An 11,227-nucleotide genomic window follows, 5' to 3' on the forward strand; every position below is an offset into this window, starting at 1 on the left:
TCAGAGACCCAGGCTACTTCTGCTGCAGCCCACATAGCACACCCTCTTGGGAAGGGTGCCCCGGTATGTACTGGAATCATGTGAATTGGAAATATCCTGATGTCACACAGCCCTACAGGCTGATGTGATGTCAAGATTCCTAATTTGGACTACACAGGTCCAGGGAATGAATTTGCACATCACTCTGCAAAGAACAAGCTTTGAGCTGCAAGATGAGCCCTTTACCAATGCTATTTAAAGGGACAGACACCCAACATGCAGGCAAGGTAATTTTGAAGAATTTCTGCTGTTGCAATGTGTCTGGAAGGATTCAGGAGTTTTTTTTGGAGATTTTGTGGTCGGTTCCTGGACTTGGCAGGGAGTGTTTCTGCATCCTCACCGGGATGGCAGAGATGTAAGCGACCTGTCCACACAAGGGCTACAGCAGATATGGGGGCTGTAGTTGCAGTGCTCTGGGTGTGCAGAACGACGGGGAGATGGGTCAGAGGATACCAAGAGGGAAAACTATAGGTGATACCCTCTGCCAAGTTGGAGCCAGACTCCTCCATGCTCCTTAACAGTGACAGGAGACTGTGTGGCAGGCCAGTCAATGCACCCAACATCTCAGTGTGCATGCCCATCAGCATTCTCCTGTACGCTGTTCCATTGAATTCCTCATCTGAGACCTCTGCGACCTCAACCTCTGGTGAGCTGGAAGACGAACTTTCCTTTACCCTGGGTGTGGCTGCAGCTCATTTGTACCTGGTGATTCACCAGGTGCTGATCCCAACTCTATAACAGCCTCCAAGGTATCTGAGCTGGTGGCTGCAAGTGAGAGATCAAGTGATGGGGCCTTGTCATCAATGCCGTTGTGTTCCTCTCTCTTTTCCTCCTGGCGCTGCAGTGGCTGAGCTAGTGGCAGCTCTGAAAGCAGAAAATCAGCAGGGAAAGGTTGGTGTGAGAGAAATGGGGTGGGGTGGGAAGCAAGAGGTCCATGATCACATCATGAGCAGCTTGTTCATCATGGCCCAGAGCTCAGGATGAGGGTGAGCTGGGAGTCGAGAATGAGGCAAAAGGCAGGAACCTACCATCATCCGCAATAATCTCAGTGACATGGGCTCTGTCACAGGCAGCCCCGTGATGCTGAAAGCCATCTCCTCCATAGGGAGCAACAGATGCAGACGTCCTTGTCCTCCATCAGAACTGCTCTTCTTCTATTGTGTGCCATCTTGTCCTGCAAGAGAGAGGGCAGAATGTCAGTGATTGCCAAGAACTATATTTGAGTGGTATGCCTTCCACAGCTGAATAGCTGGAGGTACACAGCGATTGGTGGGTATAAGGCTGGCAGCAATGGTAGGTGTAAGAGGGAGAGGTGGAGTATCTGGATGTTAGACATGAGTCCTGAGTGCCAGAGAGTGCTGCTGGGTGAGTGATGGGGGTGTGATGCATTGGGCAGCGTGAGGCTGGAGGTGTGGTGGGTAGGAGGTGTCATGTGAAGATAAATTCACAGACCTTGACCATCCACGAGGTCATTAGATGTCGTGTGGCACTGCTGCCAGGCCCTCAGGTCCAGACCCTGGCAATTGCCCGCCCTGGCCAACTCATCCAACTCATTCTGAGGGTGGTCCTTGAGGTGCAGCTTCCCTTTAAGATGGACAGACTCCCTTCAAGAAGAGCAGGCTGGATGCACCAAATTCATGTACTCCTTACCTCCAATTGAAGCAGAGCGGGCAAGTCGGAAATTGCAACCCCACACCTAATTAATGATGCAGAGAAACGTTTAGCCTATGGACTCTCTGCCAAACATTTGCCATGAGGAATGGCAACACCAGCTGTAATAAATGAGCTCTTATTCAGATGGGACAATCACAAGTTTAAATACCCACCATATGAGAATGGGGTATCTTTAAGGAAGAGATGCTTCAGGTACAGGCTAGGTACATTCCAACAAAAGCGAAAGACAGAGGAACCAAAACAAGTCTCCTTGGATGACGAGGGAGATTATGATGAAACAGAAAAAGAGGGTGTATAATGAATGTCAGGTAATTATTCAAATGAGAACCAGTCCAAATACATTAAGTTGAGAGGGGAGGTGAAGAGGAAAATAAGACTGGTGAAGAGAGAATATGAGAATAGAATAGCAGTCAACATAAAAGGGAACTCAAAAATCATCATCTGGCATATAAATAGTAAAGCAGGTAGTAAGAAGTGGAGTGGGGCCTATTAGAGTCAAAAATGGCAATATATGCTTAGAGACACAGGACAGGACTAGAATACCTAATGAGTGCTTTGTATCAGCGTTTACTAAGGAAAAGGAATCTGCCAAAATATCAGTAGAAGCGAAGAGAGTAGATGCGATGGATAGGGTAAAAATTGAGATGGAGGAAGTACTGGAAAAACTGCCTATGCTCAGGGTAGATAAGTTACCTGGTCTGAATGGCTTGCATCCCAGGTTGCTAAAGGAAGTGGGGATGGAGAAAGCAGAAGGCTTCCAATCTTCCTTGGATACAGGGGAAGTGCCAGGGGATTGGAGAGTGGCAAATGTGACACCCTTATTCAAGAAAGGGTGTAAGGAAAGTCCAAGCAACAGCAGGCCAGTTAGTTTAACATCAGCTGTGCGTAAGGTTTGAGAAACAAAAATCAGGGAAAAAATCAACAGGCACTTGGAGAGATTTGAGTTAATTAAGGATAGCCAGCACAGATTTGTAAAAGACAGATCATGCTTGACAATTCTAATTGAATTTTTTGATGTAGTAACAGAGAATGTTGATGAAGGGAATGTGATGGATGTTGTCTATATAGATTTTAAGAAGCATTTGATAAAATACCACATAAAAGGCTGGTTAACAAAATGGAGGTTCATGGAATAGGAGGGTCAGTGTCCAACTGGATAAAAAATTGGCTCGAGGACAGAAAACAGTGATTTGTGGTAAATGGTTGTTTTTCAGACTGGACGATAGTAGACAGTGATGTTCCCCAAGGGTCGCTGCTAGGACCACTGCTTTTTTTGCTATATATAAATGATTTGGATCTTGAAACATAGAGTAGAATTTCAAAATTTGCCAATGGTAACGAACTTGGAGGAGTGGCATACTGTGAGGATGATACAAACTGTCTGCAACAGGACATAGATAGGTGAGCAGAATGGGCAGACAAGTAGCAGATGAAATTTAATAAAGACAAGTGTGAGGGGATGCATTTTGGCAGAAGGGATAGGGTGAGGCAATATAGACTTTATGTTGCAGTTCTAAAGAGTGTACAGGAACTGAGGGATGGGGGGGAGGAGGGGCGGAGTTGGGGTGGTGCATGTGCATCGATCTTTCAAGGTGGTAGGACTTTTTGAGAGAGTGGTTAGCAAAGCATATGGGATCTTGGGCTTCATATATAGAGACATAGATACAAAAGCAGGAAATGTATGCTGAACCTTTATAAAGCTCTGGTTAGGTGCCAACTCGAGTATTGCATCCAGTTCTGGTCACCACACTTTAGGAAGGATGTGAGGGCCCTTGGGGGTGTACAGAGAAAATTTACCACAAGGCTTCCAGGGATGGGGGATTTTAGTTACAAGGTCAGGTTGGAGCAAAGAGATTAAGGGGAGATTTGATAGAAGTGTCGAAGATTATGACAGGCTTAGATAAGTTAGACAAGGATAAACTGTTCCCATTAACTGGTGGAACAAATGACTAGTGGACACAGATTGAAGGTTTCGGGCAAGAGATGCAGGGCGAATGTGAGGAAGAACTTTTTTACGCAGTGAGTGTAATGACCTGGAACTCACTGCCCACGAGGGTGGTGGAAGCAGGGACAATCAATAATTTCAAAAGGAAACTGGATGGACACTTGAAGGAAATAAACTTGAAGGGGCATGGGGATTGAGCGTGGGAATGGGACCAACTGGATTGTTCAGTGGGGAGCTGCCATGGACACGATGGGCCAAATGGCCTCCTTCAGTGCTGTAAATGGCTCTACGGTTTAGGCACTGCTATTCCACTTCATATCACTAATGAAAGGATGGAGGCAGTTTCTCTGATGAATCAACCCTACATCAAACTGAGAATGGTTACTAAAGGCCTGCTTGGGTCTGCAAATGAAACCCGACCCTAGCCTGACAGAACCACATCCAACCCAAGTCTGACCACTGGAATAAAGTTGATTATATTAAAGAGGTTGTGCTCTACCTTGGATGGAATCAATCACTGCAGACTAGTGCGGAATGTTTCCCGCCTTGACACCCTCGCTGTCATGGTGTCCGGCCCAGCCCGACCCGAGCCTGAATGCCGGACCCAGAAGAGTGGCCCGACTTGACCTAAACCTGACACATGTCATGGGGTCCCATCGGGTTCGGGTCGGGTAGCCATGCTCTAATGGTTACCATTTTATGATGGTCTCAAAATAAGCATATGGCATAACAACACCTTTGCAAGATAGAAACCCAAACAGCTCTTATTACCAGGATCAACATCCTGGTGGATATCTGTTTAGTTGCAGCATCTGTTCAATGTAATGCAGATACCACTGTTGCATTTCCTGTGGAAGGTTCTGTGTATCCTTTCCCAGATATCAGTAAATGACTCATTTGGATGCTGATTCAGTAATCAGCACACCCAGTATTTCCTATAGCAGGATCCAGATGGCGGGCTAGACATCACAGTTGCTGACTTATTCGTTAATGTGGTAGGTTGGAAATAAACATTACTGCTCGCATGTCAAGTTGCTCTATCTATAACAGAGACAGGATGATTAATATAACTAGTAAGTTTGTTTCTTCTAACACCTGACTCGCTTTTGGCTGATAAAACTTTGAACTGATCAACATGAACCCACTTATATCACTTCTTCTTTCCTGTCATAGGTATTTCTAATTGATTAACCAATGGTGACAACTAACAACTAACTAAGTAAGGTCCTTCCCAGATTGGTAAGAACTTCCTAACTGCATTGTTTTATCAACTGTATTCAACATCGCACACTTTGGAGGTGATTTTTGTCTTTGGGTTGAAGTCAGTTTGGTTTGCATTGCTCTAAGACCCACTGGAATCTCAAGTAATAATATCATTCAATTTTCTGGTCTAATCTCATTTGCATAAACCATCACAACTTCAAGTGCAAGCTCAGGTGGTGTGCCGAGGGATAACAGCACTTGGAGGAGAGGAAAATTTTGTGCAGCAAGAATAACAACTTACATTTATTTGATATCTTCAACAGAAAAATGTTGCAATGTGCTTCAAAGAGGTGTATGATAATAAATGAATCCCAACCCAAGGAGATATTTGCAGAAGGAATTAAAGAGGTGGGTTTTAACAGGGCCTTAAAGGAGGACAGGGAAGTGGAGAGGTGGAGAGATATGGGCAGGAATTTACAGGACATGAAGCCTAGATGGCTAAGGCATGGCTGTCAATGATGGGGCAAATGCTGGGGGGAAACGCAAGAGTCAAGAGTAAAGAAAGAGCTGGCAACAGGTGCTGGTTAGCGTTTAAGGAGGTTACAGAGATGGGGAGGGGCAAGGCTGTGAAGGGATTCAAAAAGAGCATGAGAATTTTAAATGTGAGGTGTTGGGGGACTGGAGCTAATGCAGGTAATTGGAGGTGAGTGGTCATATTATGAAATCTCACAGTGTTCATCCAGCTAGAGTTGGTCTAATTAATACCAGAGGTAACTTAACATTCGAGTTCTTTCCACTAGAGCATATATCTTTTTAAAGAAGGCTGTTTAACATATGCTACCTGTCCAGAGAATTGATGATGGTATGCAACGTGAAGTTTTTGTTTTACCTTTAGGGTATCCCAAATCTTCTGTATCAACTCTGATGAAAAGTAAGAACCCCAATCAGATTCTATGTGTAGGGGCTGCTGCCATCTCCTGAATATTAAATTAATCAGCAAGATGACAGTAATCTCTGCAGAATTTTTAGATGCACTCATGCATTCTCACCATTTGGTGAAAAGGCCCATAAACACAATAATGTACTTATTCCTTTTTGCAGTTTTGGTTACAGGTCCAACCCAACCCATCTAGGTGTCTGATTTAAAGTTGAGTTTCTGTCCTGTAAAGGGATCCTGTGGTGAACAGTTGGCTGAGCAAAATTTACAACCTATCAAATACCTCTGAATGTGGGTCTCCATGTCTTGGAACATGTGGGGCCAATACGCAGTTCGCTTTGATGTTTAGTAAATGTCTTTGGTCTGACCATGTGCTCTGCTCCGTGGAAATTCTGTAATATTACTTCCCTATGGCACAAGAAAATTACTTATTTACTTTCTCCCCTCCCCTTCCTTTTGGACATAAACTAAGAAATGCTTTTGTATCTGGAAACTTTTTTTACTTGTTAGATTATTTGTAATTCCTGATTGACTTCTAAATCCTTTGCAGTAATAGGGTACATAACACAGGATCTTGAACCTAGAGATATATTTTACGTACAGTTTTGTCCCCTTTCTGCATTCCAACTAATTCTACATCAAGCACATTTTGACTTAAAACAATAGCTCTCAGATATATCTTGGCTGTCACTTTCACTTCCACAGATATGTTCAGTCTCAAATTTCAAATACAAATTTTTGCAATTTCTTTAGCATCATAATTTATTTCTTCATCTAACCTGAGAGCTTTTGAATGACTGTAAATATTTCTCCAATAACCCTTCATTTATACTCCCAAGCTAACCTGTCTTTTTAATCTTATCTGTGGATTCTTAATGACTTTTGTTTTTTGCTGATCTCATCTCCTTGATCTTTCAATCGGACAAGGAGTTATACCAAGCTATTAGATGCATGGTTAGAATGCACATATTACTTTTTGAGTTGCTGCTTGGATCATCATCAGAATCCAGATGCTATCTGCAGGAAATCACAGCCTAGTGACGGGTCGCCAGGATTACTGGTTTCCATGGACATAATTCCAAAAAATGTTTAATGTCCTGAAAACAGTAAACAGACTCTGGCGGTATTTGTGCTCCACTTCACTCAACACGTTGCTCATATAATAAGCAACCTAGATCCAAGATGCAACTTCCTTTATGACCAAAAAGCAAAAATATGGCAGATGCTGGAAATCTGAAACAAAAATATAGTTGGCAATACTCAGTAGGTTAGGTGGCATCTGTCAAAAGAGCACATGTTAGTTGGCGATTTGGGCATGGGATCCTTCCTCAGAATCCAAAACATCAGCTAACTTGTGTTCTCTTCACAGATATTGTCTGAACTGTCTCCAGCATTTACTTTTTTTGTTTTAGTAGCTTTTCGACGGATTAAGTAGTTTCTGCATTCCTCTATGAAATACTAGAAGTAATTGCATAAACTCAGAAAACTCCTCAGTTCTGTCACATTGGTAGGTACCTCTAAATTGAGCGTAACCTGAATATGGTTGTGCTGTGGCAGAAATCCTCCCTACATACTTTACTCATGTACAACACCACTCTTCTTTCATCATGACTCCCTTTACCACAATCCATCTCAAGTGACTCAATATGTACTTCAGTTCTGCAAACTGATCAGATCAGATCTGCCTGCCTATCATAATGTCAACAATGAAAGTCAAGTAGAAAGTAACTAATAGTTGTGACTGCTGTGATAATCTAAGTGGTCTTGCATTTTTTTTTTGTCTTTCTTGCTGCTGACTGAAATCATTTTGCTGGATTATCACTTTCTGAAGGCTTCGGATAGACATGTGAATTTGAACCAACCTGGCTGAAAAGCTTTAAGTGAATTGGTTGGATCCAAAAGAAATCTAAGTTATTGTTTAATTTCAATAAAACTGCCAGTCAAACACCTATTTAAACAAATCCCAGAAGTTTGCATTTAAATTGAACGGCTTGGTTCCTTCTTTGAATACCTGTCTGAAATAAAATGACTAAAATTTGTAACATTTACTTGCAAGTTAGCTGGGACATGTTTTAGTGTGAATGAAACTTTTTTTTTAAATTGAACATTCTTATATACCATGACAATTTTAAAAAGCCATGTTCAACAAAATGCACTTCATTTGTGGCATGGGATTATTGGATATAATAGATATGCCGATCACTGCAATGTGTATCTTTTCCTTGACATTTTGTTTCCTTTGTGGCAGGTGACAAAAAGACAGTGAAAAACAAGGAAATTCCTGCTGCACCAGTGTATAAGATAATTAAACAAAATCGAAGAAAGCAGTTTTTAAAAAATCCAAAGCTGAAAAATTAAATGTTTATCTTTCTTAACAAGAAATTCCAGGTCTAAGTTTCCTACAATTTTTTCAAAATCTTGATTAAAAATCTAAGACCGAGAGCAATTTTTTCCTCCACATTTTTTGAACATGAAAGACGGGATACAATCTACATTGAAGCCTCCCAAAATATTCTTAGAGTAGTGATCTTTACAGAATGCACTTTTGTTACATTTGTATGGGTGTCATTAACTTTGCTTAAGAAAATGTAAAAGGACAGGAAATTAAAGCAAGTTGTAGCTTGTGGAAAGATTTGATGAACCTTTTGGAAGCTGTTAGATAAGTGTAAAATTTGCATATATTTAAGATGTGGAGCTTATTAGCTAAGGTTTTGCTGCAAGATATGTGCACCTTTTTCTTTCTTAAATGATTATTTAGTTGGAAAAGACGTTCCCTTGTAGCCCTATTATCTTCTCTTCAGCGACTTATTTCAGTTCATATAAATGTAAAACTCCTGAATTATTTATTCCTCTCATAATTGTCTCTTAAATTCATAACCACCAGTAATGTAACTCCTTTACTATAGTTGAATGGCACTAACCTCTGCTTTGGGCTATTTGTGACTGCCAGTGACAGCAGCATTTGTGAGCAGAGTTTCCGAGGGGAACTTGAGGTCTGCTTCAAAAGGAAAATCTTTGCAAAACCATTGATATTTTTGGAAGGTAAAATTACATTGTTGCTTTAAATGGTTAAGCTCTTTATAAATCCTATAATTCTTTAATGAGTTATTTGAATATGCTTTCTTAGTATTTAAATGCATATAGAATACATTATATATAGTAATTAAATACATATAGAATTCATTAAATAAAGATATATGAATTACTAGAATTTCTTAGAATAAGAGAAATCTGATAATTCATTAGTTTCAAAGATTCCTGGTGGAATAAATTTTGTATTGCAACTCTCTGTTATGAACTCTGATAATAAAACACAATATTTTATGTACTGAAAACTTAAAAAGTAAAATTGAATGAATTGCAAATGATGTAATGTGTGAATGTTTTTGTATCTACAGGTTATATGGTTACATTTATGAATCTCTTACGCACAACATTTATAACCCTTCCGTACAATTTTGGCTTTTGGGGAAGTGTTCTCAATGACTTCGCAGTAACTCCAATGAGTAAACTTTGTTTCTTACAATCTAGAAGCTGCATTTTTAATCTGCCCTTCCAAGAGTTGCATGATCAGAGGCTTAAAAGTTACAATACTTGGAATACACTGCTCTCTGGATTCTGAATACTTTGATATTAAAATTAGTCAATTAGGATAGTGTACATTAACCACAGTCCCAATTTTCCAGCTAAGACAACTAATGTGTTTATTTATACTTTGTTACAAATATGAAAGATAATAGTTCATCAAGTACTAATAGCACAATATAAACATTAATATGTAACTATTAGAAAAGTTAGCGATAGGTAACTTGCCTTTGAACACTTAAGAAGAAATATGAATCAGCATTGAGTAGTTTTGTCTTCAACTTATCATTCAAGTAGGGAATTCAAAGTGAGGCTTCCAGCGGGCCCGACTTGAAATTGCAAAAACTACAGAATGGAAACAAGATTTTATTTTTATCTATTTAATTCCTTTAAAATTTTACTTTTGCCAATTTGAAGGGTTTACTCCACAATCAGGCACTTCTAGTGAGGTGTCATGTTTGCAGGGATCCCTAATCATGCAATCATGGGGACCAGAGCTTACAGTTTTTCAGGCTGGAAGCCCATATCTTGAACTGTGCTCCCTCTGAGCATTGCTTCTCACTGGGAGTGTCCAATTTGCAGAACCAGCCCTTAATTATACTTACACTCATAAGTACACTGTAACATGCACAAAAATATAAATAAATGAAATAAAAACAGAAAATGCTGAAATACTCAACAGGTCAGGCAGCATCTGTAGAGAGAAAAACAGTGTTACCGTTTCGGGTTAATGATCATTCATCAGGATTCATTAACCTGAAATGTTAACACTGATTTTCTCTCTCCATAGATGCTGCCTGATCTGTTGTGTACTTGTAGCATTTCCCGTTTTTCTCCCCCCCCAGATTTCCAACATTTGCAGTATTTTGCTTTTTTATACAAAAAAATGTATTCATATATAAGTCATAGGATTTCAAACTTGTGTCCCAAGATTTTAGGAGTCCACAATGGGATCTCTTGTAGTCAGTGAGGCCACCTGAATTCTGTCCATGCAAACTAGGGACTGAATTTCATTAGTTCGTCACGTGTCCTGACAATGGCACCGGATGAGGCTGGTGTTGAACATAAGAAATAGGAGCAGGAATAGGCCATTCAGCCCCTCAAGCCTGCCCCGCCATTCAATAAGATCATGGCTGATCTGCCCCTGACCTCAACTCCTCTTTCGTGCCAGCTCCTCATAGCCCCAACTCCCCGATATTTCAAAAATCTATCCACCTCCTCTTCAAATACTTTCAGTGATCTAGCCTCCACAATTCTCCGGGGTAGAGAATTCCAGACATTCACTAGCCTCTGAGAGAAGAAATGCCTTCGCATCTCAGTTTTAAATGAGTGTCCCCTTATTCTGCAACTATGTCCCCTAGTTCAAGAATCCCCCACTAGTGGAGACATCTTCTTAACATCTACACTGTCAAGCCCCCTCAGAATCTTGTACATTTCAATAAGATCACCCCTCATTCTTCTAAACTCTAATGAATAAGGGCCTAACCTGTTTAGTCGTTCTTGATAAGTCAACTCCTTCATCCCAGGAATCAGCCTAGCGAATCTCTTTTGAACTGCCTCCAATGCCAGTATATCCTTTCTTAAATATTGGATCAAAACTGTACACAGTACTCCAGTCACAGCCTTACAAACACCCTGTACAGTTGTAACAAGACTTCCCTATTTTTAATCTCCAACCCCCTAGCAATAAAGGCCAAAATTCCATTTGCCTTCTTAATTACTTGCTGCACCTGCATGCTAACTTTTTGTGTTTCATGCACAAGAACACCCAGATCCCTCTGTGCTGCACTTTTTTGGAGTCTCTCTCCATTTAAATAATTGTCTGCCTTTTGATTCTTCCTACC

At 40.8% G+C, this 11,227-nt stretch overlaps 1 protein-coding gene across 3 annotated transcripts in view; it reads left to right on the top strand.

Moving 5' to 3' along the window:
• Nucleotides 1-9,112, top strand: part of tfpi2 (tissue factor pathway inhibitor 2) — a 40,869-nt gene extending 31,757 nt beyond the window's left edge. The window contains exons 5-6 of one of the 3 annotated variants that reach the window (XR_010976939.1): nt 4,832-4,897; nt 8,047-8,133. Coding sequence is in view for 2 of the 3 variants with exons in the window: in XM_068051331.1 (XP_067907432.1) it covers nt 8,047-8,156 (110 nt within the window). In the remaining variant the exon portion in view is untranslated. Of the gene's footprint in view, nt 1-4,831; nt 4,898-8,046 lie in introns of all 3 variants that reach the window. The other 2 variants (XM_068051343.1, XM_068051331.1) reach the window with 2 other exon arrangements.
• The last annotated feature ends 2,115 nt before the right edge of the window (nt 9,113-11,227 follow it).

The sequence above is a fragment of the Heterodontus francisci genome, chromosome 2 (genome assembly GCF_036365525.1).
Source record: "Heterodontus francisci isolate sHetFra1 chromosome 2, sHetFra1.hap1, whole genome shotgun sequence".
Classification (NCBI taxonomy): domain Eukaryota; kingdom Metazoa; phylum Chordata; class Chondrichthyes; order Heterodontiformes; family Heterodontidae; genus Heterodontus; species Heterodontus francisci.